Genomic DNA, 19,592 nt, shown 5'->3' with positions numbered 1-19,592 from the left:
TTGTGAAGAATGCTGCAATGAACATGGGAGTGAAGATATCTCTTCCATATTCTGTGTTTATTCCCTTTAAATACATACCCAGAAGTAGGATTACTGGATAGTGTAGTAGTTCTATTTTTAATCTTTTGAGGAGCCTCCATACTTCTTTTTTATAGTCACTGCACCATTTGAATTCCCACCAAGAGTGCACTAGAGTTCCCCTTTCTTCATATCCTCACCAACACTTGTTATAACTTGTCTTTTTTTTTTTTTTAACAGATCTTTATTGGAGTATAATTGCTTCACAATACTGTGTTAGTTTCTGTTGTACAACAAAGTGAATCAGCCATATGCATACATATATCCCCATATCCCCTCCCTCTTGAGCATCCCTCCCACCCTCCCTATCCCACCCCTCTAGGTCATCGCAAAGCACCAAGCTGATCTCCCTGTGCTATGCTGCTGCTTCCTACTAGCTAATTATTTTACATTTCGTAGTGTATATATGTCGCTGCTACTCTAACTTCACCCCAGCTTCCCCCTCCCCCGCCGTGTCCTCAAGTTCATTCTCTATGTCTACATCTTTATTCCTGCCCTGTCACTAGGTTCATCAGTACCTTTTTTTTTTAAAATTCCATATATATGCGTTAGCATACGGTATTTGTTTTTCTCTTTCTGACTTACTTCACTCTGTATGACAGACTCTAGGTCCATCCATCTCACTACAAATAACTCAATTTTGTTTCTTTTTATGGCTGAGTAATATTCCATTGTATATATTTGCCACATCTTCTTTATCCATTCATCTGTCAATGGGCATTTAGGTTGCTTCCATGTCCTGGCTATTGTAAATAGTGCTGCAATGAACATTGTGGTACATGTCTCTTTTTGAATTATGGTTTTCTCAGGGTATATGCCCAGGAGTGGGATTGCTGGCTCATATAGTAGTTCTATTTTTAGTTTTTTAAGGCACCTCCTTAATGTTCTCCATAGTGGTTGTATCAATTTACATTCCCACCAACAGTGCAAGAGGGTTCCCTTTTCACCACACCCTTTCCAGCATTTATTGTTTCTAGATTTTTTGATAATGGCCATTCTGACCAGTGTGAGGTGATACCTCATTGTAGTTTTGATTTCTCTAATAATTAGTGATGTTGAGCATCTTTTCATGTGCCTCTTGGCCATCTGTATGTCTTCTTTGGTGAAATATCTATTTAGGTCTTCTGCCCTTTTTTTTTTTTTTTAATTTTTTTAATTTATTATTTATTTATTATTTTTATTTTTGGCTGTGTTGGGTCTTCGTTTCTGTGTGAGGGCTTTCTCCAGTTGCGGCGAGTGGGGGCCACTCTTCATCGCGGTGCGCGGGCCTCTCACTATCGCGGCCTCTCTTGTTGCGGAGCAGAGGCTCCAGACGCTCAGGCTCAGTAGTTGTGGCTCACGGGCCCAGTTGCTCCGCGGCATGTGGGATCTTCCCAGACCAGGGCTCGAACCCGTGTCCCCTGCATTGGCAGGCAGATTCTCAACCACTATGCCACCAGGGAAGCCCCTCCTGCCCATTTTTTAATTAGATTTTTTTTTTTTTTTTTTTGATATTGAGCTCCATGAGCTGTTTGTATATTTTGGAGATTAATCCTTTGTCCATTGCTTCGTTTGCAAACATTTTCTCCCATTCTGAGGGTTGTCTTTACGATCATACACAATGATCAAGTGGGATTTATCCCAGGGATGCAAGGATTCTTCAATATATGCAAATCAATCAATGTGATACACCATATTAACAAATTAAGGAATAAAAACCATATGATCATCTCCATAGCTGCAGAAAAAGCCTTTGTTCAATACCCATTTATGATAAAAACTCTCCAGAAAATGGGCATAGAGGGAACCTACTCAACATAATAAAGGCCATATATGACAAACCCACAGCAAACATCACACTCAATGGTGAAAAACTGAAAGCATTTCCTCTAAGATCAGGAACAAGACAAGGATGTCCACTCTTGCCACTCTTATTCAGCATAGTTTTGGAGGTCCTAGCCACAGAAATCAGAGAAGAAAAAGACATAAGAGGAATACAAATTGGAAAAGAAGAAGTAAAACTGTCACTGTTTGCAGATGACATGATACTATATATAGAAAATCCTATAGATGCTACCAGAAAACTACTAGAACTAATCAATGAATTTGGTAAGGTTGCAGGATACAAAATAAATGCACAGAAACCTCTGGCATTCCTATACTCTAACAACAAAAAATCAGAAAGAGAAATTAAGGAAACAATCCCATTTACCATTGCAACAAAAAGGATAAAATACCTAGGAATAAACCTACCTAAGGAGTTGAAAGACTTGTACTCAGAAAACTATAAAACTCTGATGAAAGAAATCAAAGATGACATAAACAGATGGAGAAATATACCATGTTCTTTGATGGGAAGAATCAATATTGTGAAAATGACTATACTACCCAAAGCAATCTACAGATTCAATGCAATCCTTATCAAACTAATGGCATTCCTCACAGAATTAGAACAAAAATTTTTACAATTTGTATGGAAACACAAAAGACCCCGAATAGCCAAAGCAATTTTCAGAAAGAAAAACGGAGCTGGAGGAATCAGGCTCCCAGACTTCAAACTATACTACAAAGCTACAGTAATCAAGACAGTATGGTACTGGCACAAAAACAGAAATATAGATCAATGGTACAGGATAGGAAGCCCAGAGATAGACCCACGCACATATGGTCACCTAATTTACGACAAAGGAGGCAAGAAAATACAACAGAGAAAAGACAGTCTCTTCAATAAGTGGTGCTGGGAAAACTGGACAGCTACATGTAAAAGAATGAAATTAGAACACTACCTAACACCATACACAAAAATAAACTTCAAATGGATTAAAGACCTAAATGTAAGACCAGACACTATAAAACTCTTAGAGGAAAACGTAGGAACTCTTTGACATAAACCACAGCAAGATCTTTTTTGACCCACCTCCTAGAGTAATGAAAATAAAAACAAAAATAAACAAATGGGACCTAATTAAACTTAAAAGATTTTGTACAGCAAAGGAAACAATAAACAAGATGAAAAGACAGTATATCTTGTCTTTTGATGGTGGCCATTCTAACAGGTGTGAGGTGATACATTATTAAGGTTTGGATTTGCATTTCCTGATGCTTAGTGACATCAAACCCCTTTTCATGTACGTGTTAGCCATTTCGTGTCTTCTTTGGACAAATATCTATTCAGTAACTCTGCTTTATAAGAGTTCTTTATATGTTTTGTATATTAACCTCTTAACAGATATGTACTTTGCAAATATTTTCTTCCATTTTGTAGGTTGCCTTTCATTTTGTGGATCGTTTATTTTGCTGTGCACAAGCTTTTAAGTTTGATGTAGTCCCACTTGTTGATTTTTGCATTTGTTCCTTGTGTTGTTGGTGTCATACCTAAAATATTGTTGGCAAAAGCTTTGCCAAGGAACTTTTCCCCTTTGTTTTCTTCTGGGAGTTTCATGGTTTCAGGTTATGTTTTAGTATTTAATCCATTTCTAGTCAATGATTCTAAGTGATGGAACATAGGGGTCCAAATTTCATTCTCCTGCATATGATTATCAATTTACCCCAGTACCACTTAATGAAGAGACAACCATTTTCCTATTGATTATTCTTGGCTCTTTTTTCAAATATTATTCAACTTTGTATATGAAGGTTTGTTTCAGTGCTCTCAATCCTGTCCATTGGTCTATGTGTCTATTTTTATGCCAATACCATACTTTTAAATTTACTATGGCTTTGCAGTATAGTTTGAAGTAGGAAGTGGGATGCCTTCAGCTTCATTCTTCTTTCTCAGGACTTGAAAAGTCTGAGAAAAGTCTCTTTGGCTATTTGAGATATTTTGTGGCTTCATACAAATTTAGGATTGTTTTTTCTATTTCTGTGCCCCAAAAGGCTTTAGAAGCTGGTCACTCAGTTCACTCTTCCTTTCCTGGTGAGGAACTCTTTCTAGCTGGGAAGATCTCTGTTGGTGCTGAACAATGCTGGCCTGGGAATGGGATGATGCAGGCATAAATAAGCTGTCTCCACTGTTCTTGTGTGATTATTCTCAGAGTTTTTTTGTTCCACATTGTTGTTAAAATTTCTTAAGTGAACTTTAGAGCTCTCCCAGAGATGTTTTTGTTCATGGATAGTGTCTAATTGTTGATCTTTGTCAGGGGACAGGGAGGCTGGGGTCTTCTATGTCTCCATTTGGAGCTCTCAATTTTACTTCATTGACTTTCTCTTGAAATATTTTTAATGAAAAAGTAGCATGATCCCATTTTTATAAGATTATTTTTCTTTTCTATTTATAAATTAGTACAAGGAAATAGCTGAGGTAATATTTCTACTGGTAATTGGTTATAGCTACATGAAGAGAGTTAAGTGGGTTTTCATTTTTATTTCCTTATGTTTTTGTCATATTGCCTAAATTCTTTATAATGGTAATATCTGTGATTTTTAAGAAATATACAATAAATACTATTAATAAAAATAATAATATTTAGTAATAGCTTAGTTTATTTAAATAAATTTAGTATTTCTTTGATATTGTAAATTGTTGCCCAGTAATCTATTGCCCAGGTGAATCTAAATGCTTTCATAAAATTTGAAAGGTATAAGACAATCATATTTAGTGTTAGCCAGGCCCTGGTGATTATGTAAAAGTAATCAATTTAGTAGAATAAAACAATTTACTCCTTTTAAAATACTGATGATTCTCAGAAAAGAATATATTCTGTACTCACGAAGGGTTGTTAATAACTGCTTTCAAAGTGTTAAGCAGATCGGAACTTGTCATTCTTTGCAAGTCTACTTCAACAGCTGCCCCTTTGGCTTTTATACGAGCAATATTATCATGCTGATCACCAAACAGGGGAATTCCCACCATAGGGACCCCATGGTAAATAGCTTCATAGATCCCATTGGTTCCACAGTGAGTAATAAAAGCTCTGGTTTTGGGATGACCTAAAAAGAAAAAATATGTATCATTATTCCATGTTGTAAGAGCTTCAGAAACAGAAAATCATGACACCTGTATAAATAATTAATTCAATTATGGAGCATCTTCATATAATTCTGTGCCATGAGGCCATATGTAAATTCCTATAAACTCGAAAGAAAGCAGCAATTGATTATTCCATGCTAAGCAGCAACTAGTGATTCCAGCAATTAAGTGATCCCATAAGCCTCTGAAAGGTTTGCACAGAGTTAAATGATGAAGAATACTTGCCTTTGGACAAGTTTTTGGGGTGAGAATACTTTAGTAAACAGGACTGAGGGATTTAAGAAAAAAAATGCTTCTGTGGATGGGGAAGGGGGGTAATATGCGCAGGGTTTCAATGTGAGAATGGCTAGAAAGATAGATGAGGGCAAGGTCATGAGGTTTCTGTTTAGGAAAATGGGAATTTGCCCTTTATTTTGAGTAATGTGGAACCATTTATAACATTATATTTGGTGAAATGGTTTATCAGATTGTTTTCAAATAGTTATAGTGAGTAAAAGAGAAGAGAGGTGGGTGGGAGAAACTGGATACAGAAAGTCAGGAGGATGCTGCAATATTGTATACAAAAGTTAATGAGAGCCTGATCTAAAGGTACTTTCCTTGACTCTGATTCTGAGGAGGGAGAGATTGTATCATAAATGGGAGAATTATAAATTCCATATTTATGTTAGAACTTAACAAAGATTCTATCCTTGACCAAAGTCTAGTCAAACTCTTCTGAACTCTCTTCTCAACTAGGCCCTGATTTGGGGGTTTATTTGTTTATCTATGCATGGCCCAATTTTAGCAAGCACCCTGCTAAGTCAGTTTAGCTAGACTCTTCCAGCCTGATATCTGATCACCCTATGTAACTGTTGCCTCATACTTCACCATCCCCCAAGTGATGTCTGCCTTCAGCAAGAATCTGATTAAGTCAGTTTTGCCAGGGTCCCCCCTTGCCCCTGAGGTTTCCTTAGTAATCTTCCATCCAGTGACACCCCCCACTCTGAACTTTGCCTACAAATTTCCCACTTTTCCTTTTTGCACTCAGAGTTGAGCCCAATCTCTCTGACTTACTGTAGAAGTCCATTGCAGTAGTAACTATACTTATCATGATGGTTTTGAATAATGTGTGCTTTACAGTCTTTAACAAGTGCCATTTATAATTTTTTCTTTAACAAGCTCCACAAGAAATGTGAAGACATCAAGGGTTTTTTGTTGTTGTTGTTTATTCCTTATTTTGAATAGAAATTTGTTGGATATATTTGTTATTGAGTAATCATTCAGATTATCCCTCATTCACTTCCATTTAATTTTGCTTCTCTTTGGTCTTACCAAGAAGATCATTCTGTGGAATCCACTCATATAGTCGGGTATTGGCTCCTAAAGTTTCTGGTTTCTTTCCTGTGTATCTCCATAGGACCTGTTAAGATAAATGCCTTTACTCTAGAAAATTTTTAGAATCACATCCTATCAGAAGGAAGCAACTGACTTAGAATTAACCTGGTTTGGTGCCTCCAGGTAATACACAAGCAAACTGAGGCCTGAAGTGATTAAGTAATGAATGTTTTTAAACCATTGACGCTATAACCATGTTTACAAATGCTTGCAATAATTCTAATCGATAGGCTATCATCAGGTTAATTCTCACTTAGGAGATGAAGAAAAAAGATAACCTGTACCTGAAACAATTACATAGTGGTGTTACTAAGCCATTCTGGTAAAGGGGATTTTTGAAACAGTTTTCAGAGGCAAAGGGGAGAGATGTTATTTACCTCACTAAGAAACTGTTAATGCTTTGAACTTTGTTTTATATATATATGTATGTGTGTGTATATATATATATGTATATATATATATACATATATATATATACACAGACACAGTAATATAGAATCAAGCATTGCCTTTTTTAATTATAGTAAAATATACATAATGATATCTATCATTTTAAAGTATTGTAAGTATAGAATTTGGTGGCATTAAATACATCTATAATGTTTGTAACCATAAGCACTATCTATACCCCAGATATTTTCATCTTCCCTAACATAGACTCTGTACCATTAAGCAATAACTCCCTATTTCCTCCACTCTCTAGCCCCTGGTAAAGTACATTCTACTTCCTTCTCTTTGAACTTGACTGCTCTAGACATCTGATATAAGTGGAATCATACAGTATTTGCCCTTTTCCCACTTAGCATTATTTCACTTAGCATTGTCTTCAAGGTTCATGCATGTTGTACCATGCCAGAATTTCCTTTCTTTTTAAGGCTGAATAATATTCTGTTTTGTGTGTATATCACATTTTCTTTATTCACTCATTTACTATTGTGAATAATGTTGCTGTGAACATTGGTGTGCACTCATTTATTCACTCATTTACTATTCACTCATTTACTATTTCACTCATTTACTATTCACTTTATTCACTCATTTACTATTCACTCATTTACTATTCACTCATTTACTATTTCACTCATTTACTATTCACTTTATTCACTCATTTACTATTCACTCATTTACTTTATTCACTCATTTACTATTGTGAATAATGTTGCTGTGAACATTGGTGTGCAAGTATTTGTTTGAGCCCCTGATTTCAATTCTTTTGGCTATATAGCCAGGATTAGAATTATTGGGTTATATGATAGCTCTGTGTTTAATTTTCTGAGGAACCACAAAAATGTTTTCCAGAGAAGATGCATGATTTTGCTCTCCTACTAGCAATGCAGGAGGTCTCATTTCTCCATTAACACTTGTATTTTTCTTTTTAAATAATAGCTGTCCTATGTGAAGTGGTATCTCTTTGTTCTTTGATTTGCATTTCCCTAATGATTAACGATGTTGAGCATCTTTTCATATACTTTTTGACCACTTGCATATCTTCTTTGGAGAAATGTCTATTCAAGTACTTTCCCCTTTTTCAATTGGGTTTTTGTTGCTGTTGTTGAGTTGCAGGAGTTCTTTACGTATGGTGCATGTTAATTCCTTGTCAGCGATATGATTTGCAAAGATTTTCTCCCAATCTGTACATTGTATTTCACTTTCTTGATAGTATGTTTTGATGCACAAAAGTTCTGCATTTGATGTAGTCCAATTTGATGTAGTCCAATTTATTTATTTATTTTTAAATTTTTTTGCTTGTGCTTTGGTGTTATATCTATGAAATCCTGACATAATCCAATGTGATAGTTTTCCCTGAGAATTTTCTTGGGAAAGTGTTACAGTTTTACTTCTAAAGTTTGTCTCTGATCCATTTTCAGTTAATTTTTGCATATGGTGTAGGGTAAGGCTCCAACTTCAATCTTTTGCATGTGGATATCAAGATTTTATCAGCATTATTTGTTGAGAAGAGACTGTCCTTTCCCCTATTGAACGGTCTTGCACTCTTGTTGAAAATCAGTTGACCATATATGTGAGGATTAATTTCTGCATTTTCTTCTGTTCCATTGGGTTATATGCCTGTCCTTCTTCCAGTACGACAGTGTTAATTTACTGTAGGTGTTATAGCATATTTCTAATTTCAATGTTTGAAAATGTGACTCCTTTAACTTTGTTGTTTTTCAAGATTTTTTTGTCTGATTGTAGTTCTTATAGTTCCATATGAGGTTGAGGATTGGATTACTCATTTCTATAAAAAAGGCTGTTAGAGTTTTGATAGGCATTGCAGTAATCTGTAGATTGCTTTGGATAGTGTTGACTTCTTAACCGTGTTAAACGTTCCTATCTATGAACATGAGATGACTTTCCAAGTATTTAGGTATTCTTTAATTTCTTGCAGCAATAATGTTTTGTGGTTTTCAGCAGCAAATATTTTACTTCCTTGATTAGATTCATTCTTAAGTATTTGTTTTGTTGTTCTTGTAAATGGAATTTAAAAACTTTCATGTTCAGAGTGTTCATTGACATTTAGATAAACAAAACTGATTTTTGTGTGTTAATCTTGTATTCTGCACTTTTGTTAAGTTTGGCAATTAGTTCTAGTAGCTTTTTGTGAATTCTTGAGATTTTCTATGCATAAGATCATGTCATTTGCAAATACACATTGTTTTACCTCTCTCCAATTTGGATGCCTTTCATTTCTTTTTCCCGTATAATCCCCATGTTAAAACTTCTAGTATAAGGTTATTTAACAGCAGTGAAATGATACATCCTTGTATTGTTCCTGATCTTAGTTTCCACCATTGAGTATGATATTACCTGTGGGTTTTTCAGAAATACCCTGTATCATATTGAGGGCTTTTCCCTCTGTTCCTAGTTTCTTGAGAGTTTTTATCAGGAGAGAATGTTGGATTTTCTCAACTTCTTTTTCTCTGTAAGTTGAAATGATCATTTGATAGTGGTTTTTTTTTTCCCCTTCATTATAATCATGTATTACATTGATTGATTTACTTTCGGTAAATCAATCAATGTAATATTTTTTACTTTGCATAAATAGCATAAATACTATTTTACTATGGTGAATACTCTTTTCAACATTCTAGTGGATCTGATCTGCAAATATTTTCTTGAGTATTTTAATATCTATATTTAGAAATGATCATGGTCCGTAATTTTATTCTTGTGTGATGTCTTTATCTGGCTTTTGTATCAGGGAACATCTGGCCTCATAGAATAATTTATTGTTTCCTTCTTTCCACATTTTTGGAATATTTGAAAAGGATTACCTTAATTATTCAATTCCTTAAACATTTGGTAGAATTTACCATTGATGTTATCTGACCCTGATTTTTCCTTTTTGGCAGGTCTTTGATTACTAATTCAGTCTCTTAATTTGATATAGGTCTGTTGAAGTAATCTCTTTCTTTTTTAGTCAGTGTAAGTAAATAGAGTTTTTCAAGGCATTTATCCACTTCTTCTAGATTGTCTAATTTTTGTTGTGCAACTTTTCATAATATCCTCTTTTATCTTCCAGTTGTATGAGATATAATTGACATACAGCACTGTGTAAGTTTAATGTGTACAGAATTATGATTCTACTCACATACATTATGAAATGATTCTCACAGTAGGTACAACATTAAAGAAATTTAAAAAATTTTTTCTTGACATGAAAACTCTTAGGATTTTCTCTCTTAACAATTTTCACATATAAAGGACAGCAGTGTTACCTAAATTTATGATGTATATTGCATCCCTAGTACTTATTTGTCTTATAACTGGAAGTTTGAACCTTTTAACCACCTTCTTCCAATTGTCCCTTCCCCAATCCCCTGACTCTGGTAACCACAAATTTGATCTGTTTTTCTGTGAGTTTGTTTGTTTCTTTTTTGTTTTTGAAGTAAAACTGACCTACAACACTGTGATAGTATCTGTTACACAACATAGTGATTTGGTATTTCTATATGTTTCAAAATGATTATCACGATAAGTCTAGTTACAACATGTGAAGATATTACATAGCTATTGTCCATATTCCTCACACTGTACTTAGCAAAATACATACATATATATGTAAAGTACATGATTAAGTTGCTGATCTTTGAAGATCAAATGAATTTTAAATAACCTTGCCTTTTTACTTCCCTCACCACATTTACTGTTTTTGACATCATATTTTAAATCTTTTTGTTTTGTGTATCCCTTAACTAGTTATTGTGAGTATACATGATTGTATAATTTTGTCTTTTAGCCTTCCTTCTAGCTTAATACATGGCTGATTTACTGACTTTACAGCATATTTGCCTTTACCAATGAGATTTTTCCTTTGTAATTTTTATGTTTCTAGTTGTGGGCTTTTCTTTCTCACTTAGAGAAGTCCCATTAACATTTCTTGTAAACCTAGTTTGGTGGTGCTGACCTCTCTTAGCTTTTGGCTGCTTGTAAAACTTTTGATCTCTCCATCAAATCTGAATGAGAGCCTTACTGGGTAGAGTATTCTTGGTTGTAAGTTTTCCCTTTTCATTATTTTAAATATATCCTGCCACTCCCTTCGGGCCTGCAGTGTTTCTGCTGACTAGTCAGCTTTTAGCCTTATGGGAGTTTCCTTGTACTTAACTTGTTCCTTTTTTCTTGGGCCTTTAAAATTCTCTCTTTATGTTTTATTTTTGCTATTTCATTACAAGGTGTCTTGGTGTGGTCTTCTTTGGGTTCATTCTATTTGGGACTGTCTCTGCTTCCTACAATTGGAAGACCATTTCCTTTCCCAAATTAGGGAAGTTTTCAGCTATTATGACTTCAAATATGTTCTCTGCCCTTTTCTCTCTCTCTTCTCCTTCTGGAACCCCTATAATGTTAGTGTTAGTATGTTTGATGTTGTCACAGAGGTCTCTTAAACTGTACTCATTACTTTTTTTTTTAAGAGTTCACATATTCACAGGTTTAATGTTTTAATATAACTCCCTCACCAATTCTCTTTGTATCAAAATTTCAACTAGGGGTCTACAAGTTGTGGGTGTCTGATTTTCCAGTTCACAGTAATGTTAAAGATTTCTTTTTTTTTTTTTAATCTTTATTGGAGTATAATTGCTTTACAATGGTGTGTTAGTTCCTGCTTTATAACAAAGTGAATTAGCTATACAAATACATATGTCCCCATATCTCCTCCCTCTTGTGTCTCCCTCCCATCCTCCCTATCCCACCCCCCTAGGTGGTCACAAGGCACGAGCTGATCTCCCTGTGCTATGTGGCTGCTTCCCACTAGCTATCTATTTTACATTTGGTAGTGTATATATGTCCATGCCACTCTCTCACTTCGTCCCAGCTTACCCTTCCTCCTCCCCATGTCCTCAAGTCCATTCTCTACGTCTGCATCTTTATTCCTGTCCTGCCCTTAGGTTCTTCAAAACCATTTTTTTTTTTTTTAGATTCCATATATATGTTAGCATATGGTATTTGTTTTTCTCTTTCTGTCTTACTTCACTCTAGATGACAGACTCTAGGTCCATCCAACTCACTACAAATAACTCAATTTCAATTTTGTCTTTCAGCACTTTGAATTTACCAATCCACTGCCTTTTGGCCTCCAGTGTTTCTGATGAGAAACTGGCTAATCACTATATTGAAGATATCTTTTAGGTGATGAATTCTTTCTCTTGTTTCTTTCAATAGTCACTCATTATCTTTGGTTTTCAACAACTTGAATATAATGTGTCTTGGTGTAGATGTCTTTGAGTTTATCCAACTTGAAGTTCACTAAGCTTCTTGGATTTGTAAATTTATGTATTTTATTAAATTGGGACTATGTTAAGCCATTATTTCTTTAAATATTCTTTCTGCCCAGTCTGCCCATTTCTCTCTTTCTGAGACTCCCACAATGTGTATGCTCAGTCACACGATGGTGTCCCACAAGTCCCTTAGGCTTTGGTCATTTTTCTTCATTCATTTTTCTTCCTCGAACTCGATAATTTCAAATATTCTTTCTTCAAGTTTGCTGATGCTTTTGCCTGCTCATGTCTGATTTTGAACCCGAGGTGAACTTTTCATTACAGTTATTGTAATTTTTACCTCTGGAATTTCTTTTTGGTTCTTTTAAAAATTATTTCTTTCTCATTATCAATATTTCCTTTTGTTCCTCCATCATTTTCTTCTCTTTGTCATTGTCTTCCTTTAGTTCTTTGTACATCTTTAAAAATGTGGTTTTAAAGGCCTTTTCTAGTAATTCCAAAATCCAGGCTCCCTCAGGAATGGTTTCTCTCAGTTTATTTTGTTCCTTTGATTGGGCCATACTTTCATCTATCTTTGTATGCCTTGTGATATTTTTCGAGTATTGTACATTTGCTTTTTATAATGTTCTATCTTCAGAAATCAGATTTGCCCCTTTGTTAGAGTTTGATTTTGTTGTTGCTATTGTTGAAGTGTTTCTCTTTGCTAGAAATCAGGCTGAGGCTAAAGCTTTAGGTCTTCTCAGGTATTTTATGAGCCAGTGTTTTTCCCTGGACATGCACATAGTTTTCTAAATTCCACTGTTTGTGAGGTTGTTTTTTAATGGTCTAATTCTTTAATGCCTGGCTCCCAAATGGAGAAAAAAGGAAAAAGAAAAAAAAAAAAAAGCTTATCCTTTAAAACCCCTGGAAGTTGCTTCTTCTAATGAATGTTGAAACAACTGTGCCCAGTTTCTGTGCATATACCTCAATGATCATGGGCAGTAATCAGCAATTAGAATGCAGAACCACAGTATTTGGAGGATAAGGTCTTTATTGTCTACCGGTTCCACCAAATTACACCAGGAATGCAGGCATGTTGGCTGCCATGGGACAGAGTGATGAAGATTTTGAAGCTGCTGCTATTCTAAAGGGATGACATTGACTAAAATTAACCACAGTTCCCACTCAGTTTTTCCACTGTGAGTTGCAAGTGCTCAGTTAGAGTCCAGAGTTCCAATATAGTTACTTCAGACAGTTTTTGCTAGTACAATTTTGTTTAGGTAGAGAGACAGGTTTGGTGCTTCCTAGTCTACCCTGGTTTCACCCCTAAACATTGTATTTTAATGCAATTGAAAGTTTAATATTTTTATGAAGTTGGAATTTAGATTAAATATTTAAATGGGTGCTGCTTCCACAAAACAATTATTGAAAGTAATTTGGTTATGAATACAATAATTATTGTGAGCATTTGTAACTTAAAGTTACATGCAATTTTCTATTTTAACTAAATGTAGGGGAAAAAAGTGCTCATGGTAGTTTAAAAACAATGCCACTCAGTTATAACCTAGAATGGTATAAATAAAAAATTATAATTTGGGGGAACTTCAAGGAGTGAACTGCATACATCTTGTACTGTATTATTAAAGATTTTAACTGTTTAAAATGAAGAGTATCTATTAAGGAGTATTCCAGGAATGTAAGTTGTCAGTTCCAGGCTCAACCATGGCCTGGTACAAATCCATTAATTATAAGGAAATATAGTCCCAAGGCATCCAGTGAATTAAGGCTGTATTTTTGAATATCTAATCCTTTATTCTCCATCAAGGTAGTTGTAACTTGTGTATATGCCTCAGATTAAAAAACGAACAAACAAACCAAAAAACACCAATAAACACCAAAAAACAATGTTAGATTACATGGAAGCCTTAAAACCTAGACACAAATTTGACTGATTGTTTGACAGTAGTGAATGATTAAGTTTTAGGTAATTATTTAAAGAAAATTCTGCAATATGTTTTCCTGTTAGTAATGCCAGGTTTAAAGCAAGATAAGAATCAAGTATCCTGTTTTACCATTTAATATTTTTTCTTTACACTTCAGTTAAACTGACACTAACAATACCAATAACTTTTCCTACTTTTTTAAGCACACTTTTAAGGATATCTTCATGGAATTTAAAGTAGCTGTCCCTCCCTGAAAAAATAAGATTATCTGACCTTCTGTGGAATCTGTGCAAGGGCTGATGCAATCACATTAGACTTTTCTTCTGTGAGGTTTTTGATCATTGACCCCAGAGTAAACACCACAACTCCATCTTTTCCAGAGCTTTGAACAAACTCTTCTAACTCCTGTGAGGGAAATAGTCTTTGTTATATGAAAGTTGATAGTTACAAGAATAAGTCACACACTTTTCTCAACATGTCTGAATTCTTGTAACACTTCTGTTTTTTCATATGTTAACCATTTCAGTGTACAAAATATGGCCTGAAATCACTGGTTATTAAGCAAATTAAAAATGATTTAAATTGGAGGTTCCCTTCAGCATGATAGAGGGGAGTGTGTGTGTGTGTGTTTACAAATTATTGACTACATGTTATCTTCTCCCAATTACAGAGCTCTTTACATGTATGATTTAACTTAGATATATGGGAATCTTAAGAGATATGTACACATTTACAGATGAGAAAGCTATCTCAGTAAGGTTAAGTAATTTGTCCAAGTCTACGCAGCAGTAGCTGGCAGAGCCAAATTTCTAGTTTAAGTTAAATAGTTCTGGTGTTTCACTTTATATTTAGCCTTGGATGCTAATAAGATTATCATTCATTTTGCTGCTGAATCACAGTCAGTATAATGACATACTTTTGGTATATTTACTTTTTTCTGTTTTCTAAATTTCAATTTTCTTTTATTTTGGTTATATTTTCTCTTCGTATAAGCTTCCACAAACACATTTAGAAATGAGGTAGCCATATAAATTCCTGACCAGATAAGACATGCAGAAAGAACTATAATGAATACTCTGAGGTTAACAGTAATATAATAGAAATATATGGCTTTCCATTAAAAATAAAAATATCATATCTAATTATGATGAAGTAAAAAGAAATCTTTTCATCCTAAGTTGAACTAGTAACAAAACTAATTCAACCAAATAAGAGAAGATAAAAATGTGTAAGACTTAAAGTGGAAAGACAAGGAAGAAATTTATATTAAGGAATTAACTCACATGATTATGGAGTTTGGAAAGTTTAATCTGAAGAATAGGTCATCATGCTGGAGACTCAGAGAAGAGCCATAGCCCTAGTTCAAGTCTGACGGCTGTCTACTGGCAGAATTCTTTTTTTCCTTGGGAGAGTTCAGTCTTTTGTTCTATTCAGGTCTTCAACTAATTGGATGAGCCTCAGCCACATAATGGAGAGCAATTTGTTTACTCAAGGTCCACATATTTAAATGTTAATGTCATCCAAAAATACCCTCACAGAAACTTCCAGAGTGATGTTTGGCTAAATACCTGGGTACCTGGCCCAGGTAAATTGATGCATAAAATTAACTGTTACACTGTATTTATAGATGGATTGACATAATTTGTAAAGCTATCAATCACTTTAAATTTATTTTCAATTATATCATCATATTCTTCAGATACTAGGAAATATTTTTAAAATTATATAAAAATACAGTTTCATAAATAATGAGTGAATTTTGAAAAAGAAAAAGGAGCACTGGAGACTATTTCAATCCAATAATAATACACAATACAAAATGAAATCTACTGACCTGCTAACAAAGTGAGCAATAGAATAAAGTAGTGAGGCCAGAAAGAGAGCCATGAGTATGTGAAAGCCTCCTGTATGGTAAGATGATATCACAATTCACTGGGATAATCAGTGAGAAAATATCACACTGGGTGGATGGTTTATTAAGTGGTGGTACAATAATATGTTCATTATTCAGACAAAAAAAGGGAGGTGAATATTTACCTCCTACCATGTATTAATTTTAAAAATCTGAATGGATTAAATGTATCATGTTAAAATATAATATTGTACATTTAAAAATAAAATATAGGAGAATGTCTTTTTAACCTTAGTAAAGAGAAAAATATTTTAAATGAGATTTTTTAAAGTACAAATCAATGTATAAAAAGATGGATTTGATTACATCAAATTTGGTGCTTTATGTTTAAAAAAAGTAATTAGAGAAAATATTAACAAATATATGGAGTCATAGGAGAAGATATTTGCAATGGCTAGATCAAGGATTAATACCTAGATATTCTAAATTACGGAAAGAATTGATATTACTTGAAAAAAAAGATTATCCAAAAAATATACTAAATATATGAGTTTCACAAAGGGAAAATAAGAATAACTGATAAGTTTCTGAAACAATGTTCAACTTTGCTATAAATGGAGATTACAAATAAAATTCATCAGTGTGATATCACTTTACCTCTATGAAACTGACCCATATTAGAAAATAGAATAATAATCAAGGTTTAGATAAGATGTGGAAGATGTAACCCCCTAAGCATTCCTGATGAAACAATAACATTTTAATAGATATTCAGTGAAGTTAAATGCAGAAAAAAATTAAGTATGCCTATGACCCATGACACTATCATCCCACTATTGGATATAATTCTCAAATATATGCATAGGTTTGCAATTTTTCCTCCCAATATTCTTTGTTGTATGATAGATATGGGGACACACATTGTCCTTTGTGGGGAATAAATACATATACCAAAATTCTCTGCTATAGTCAGAATGAATGAAATGGATTTACAAATAGAAACTTGGATACATATGAAAAAAATTATATAGACTAATAAGAATGAGAAAGTGTGAATTATAACATAACATCATTTATATAATTAAAAAACTCAAATCATTTCTACGTATAGTTTGAGGATCCACAGTTATCTGTTTAAATTGAAATAAGATGATAAATATTAAATGCATTTGACTGGGTACCCACTGGTTGTGGGGTAATGGAAGAGAAGAAGATAAAGAAAAAACGTAAGAAAAATCAACCAAAAGAGATGTTTGTCATGGGCTGATTATGGAGTGGAATGAACTGAGAGTATGATTAATACATTCTGTCGCCCCGAGATGCACGAAAAACAAAGAAAAACAAATTCTGTAATTCCACAAACATGTTATGGCATTCAAAATCAAACTGACATTTTTATCATGTTGTAGTGCGAGGGAAATTTTTCACTCCTCTCCCCAACATTTTCCTATGTCTTCCTTACAAGGAAAAGATGAAAGTCTGAGTCTAACTGCAGATCCTTAGTTGGGTCACATTCACTAGAGGATTGTTGTGCTGAGAGTTATAAGAACACACATACATGATTAACTGTGATTCTCCCTCTAGTTCTTCAGTAGATTGGGCTAAATTTTAAAAAGAAAAGACCCTGTTCCAAAGATACTGGCACGAAAACACAAATATAGATCAATGGAACAGGATATAAAGCCCAGAGATAAACCCACGCACCTATCGTCAACTAATCTATGACATAGGAGGCAAGAATATACAATAGAGAAAAGACAGCCTCTTCAATAAGTGATGCTGGGAAAACTGGACAGCTACATGTAAAAGAATGAAATTAGAACACTCCCTAACACCATACACAAAAATAAACTCAAAATGGATTAAAGACCTAAATGTAAGACTGGACAATATAAAACTCTTAGAGGAAAACATAGGCAGAACATTCTTTGACATAAATCACAGCAAGATCTTTTTGACCCACCTTCTAGAGTAATGGAAATAAAAACAAAAATAAACAAATGGGACCTAATAAAACTTAAAAGCTTTTGCACAGCAAGGGAAACCATAAACAAGACAAAAAGACAACCCTCAGAATGGAAGAAAATATTTGCAAATGAATCAACAAAGGATTAATCTCCTAAATATACAAACAGCTCATGCAGCTCAGTATCAAAAAAACAACAACCCAATCCAAAAATGGGCAGAAGACCTAAATAGACATTTCTCCAAAGAAGACATACAGATGGCCAAGAGGCACATGAAAAGATGCTCAACATCATTAATCATTAGAGAAATGCAAATCAAAACTTCAATGACGTATCACCACAGACCAGTCAGAATGGCCATCATCAAAAAATCTACAAACAATAAATGCTGCAGAGGGTGTGGAGAAAAGGGAACCCTCTTGCACTGTTGGTGAGAATGTAAATTGATACAACCACTATGGAGAACAGTATGGAGGTTCCTTAAAAAGCTAAAAATAGAACTACCATATGACCCAGCAATCTCACTACTGGGCATATACCCAGAGAAAACCAAAATTCAAAAAGACACATGTATCCCAATGTTCTTTGTGGCACCATTTACAATAGCCAGGTAATGGAAGCAACCTAAATGCCCATCGACAGATGAATGGATAAAGAAGTTGTGGTACATATAAACAATGGAATATTACTCAGCCATAAAAAGGAACGAAACTGGGTCATTTGTAGAAATGTGGATGGACCTAGAGACTGTCATACAGAGTGAAGTTAAGTCAGAAAGAGAAAAACAAATATCATATATTAACACATATATGTGGAATCTAGAAAAATGGTACAGTTGAACCTGCTTGCAAGGCAGAAATAGAACGCAGATGTAGAGAACAAATGTATGGACACCAAGGGAGGAAAGGGGGGGTGGGATGAATTGGGAAATTGGGATTGACATATATACACTAATATGTAAAAAATAAATAACTAGTGAGAACTTGCTGTATAGCACAGCGAACTCTACTTCATTGTACAGTAGAAACTAACACAACATTGTAAAGCAAGTATACCCTAGTAAAAAAATAATAATAATAAAATAAAATATTTTTTAAAATTCAATTTTTAAAAAAAGTATCCTTGTCTTTATGTCTTTATTCTATACTGTCATCTATTGCTCTAATGTCAATGGTCAGGTTTTCAGGAATAACCCCTCTTCACAGAAGCCTTAGGCATCTAGTTTATAGTATTTTGATCCACCCCAAGTTCTGTTTTTCACTCTGGGTGATGTAATGCTCACAAAAAGCAGCCAGTAAAAAGTCATGAGTTCTTATTCCTTGACTACTAATGTGAGACTACTGCTTATGGAAAAGGCAAATCTATGGAGAAAGTAAAATAAATGGTGATTTCTAGAGATTTAGGGACAGGGAAGGATGAAGAAGTGGAGCACAGGGAATTTTTAGGACAGTGGAGAGTCTGTATGAGAGTATAAGGGTAGATACATGTCATTATATATTTATCAAAATATAGAATGTACAACACAAAGAGTTAACATTTTTGTATGCAGTGGACATTGGTTGAGATTAATGTGAATGTTAGTTTATAAAATGTAACAGATGTGCTGCAGGAGTGTGGGATATTGATGGCTGGGGAAGCTGTGCATGGGAGGGGGCAAGAGATAGGTGGAACTCTCTGTACCTTGTGCTCAATTTTGCTGTGAATGTGTCTCTAAAAATAGTCTATTAATTAAAAAAAACA

The 19,592-nt window shown here is 34.2% G+C and overlaps 1 protein-coding gene across 5 annotated transcripts in view; it reads right to left on the bottom strand.

Moving 5' to 3' along the window:
• The window catches only part of LOC118896066 (UDP-glucuronosyltransferase 2C1-like), a 62,158-nt gene that overhangs the window by 33,802 nt on the left and 8,764 nt on the right, over positions 1-19,592 (bottom strand). For all 5 annotated transcript variants that reach the window (XM_036853795.1, XM_036853799.1, XM_036853796.1 and 2 more), the window contains exons 3-5: positions 14,307-14,438; positions 6,338-6,425; positions 4,767-4,986 (exon numbers count right to left, since the gene is read on the bottom strand). In XM_036853795.1, the coding sequence (XP_036709690.1) occupies positions 4,767-4,986; positions 6,338-6,425; positions 14,307-14,438 (440 nt within the window). The remainder of the gene's footprint in view (positions 1-4,766; positions 4,987-6,337; positions 6,426-14,306; positions 14,439-19,592) is intronic.

This window comes from Balaenoptera musculus, chromosome 5 (genome assembly GCF_009873245.2).
Source record: "Balaenoptera musculus isolate JJ_BM4_2016_0621 chromosome 5, mBalMus1.pri.v3, whole genome shotgun sequence".
Lineage (NCBI taxonomy): Eukaryota > Metazoa > Chordata > Mammalia > Artiodactyla > Balaenopteridae > Balaenoptera > Balaenoptera musculus.
Note: the sequence above shows the minus strand (reverse complement) of the source record. Positions and strands in the feature narration are given on the sequence as shown.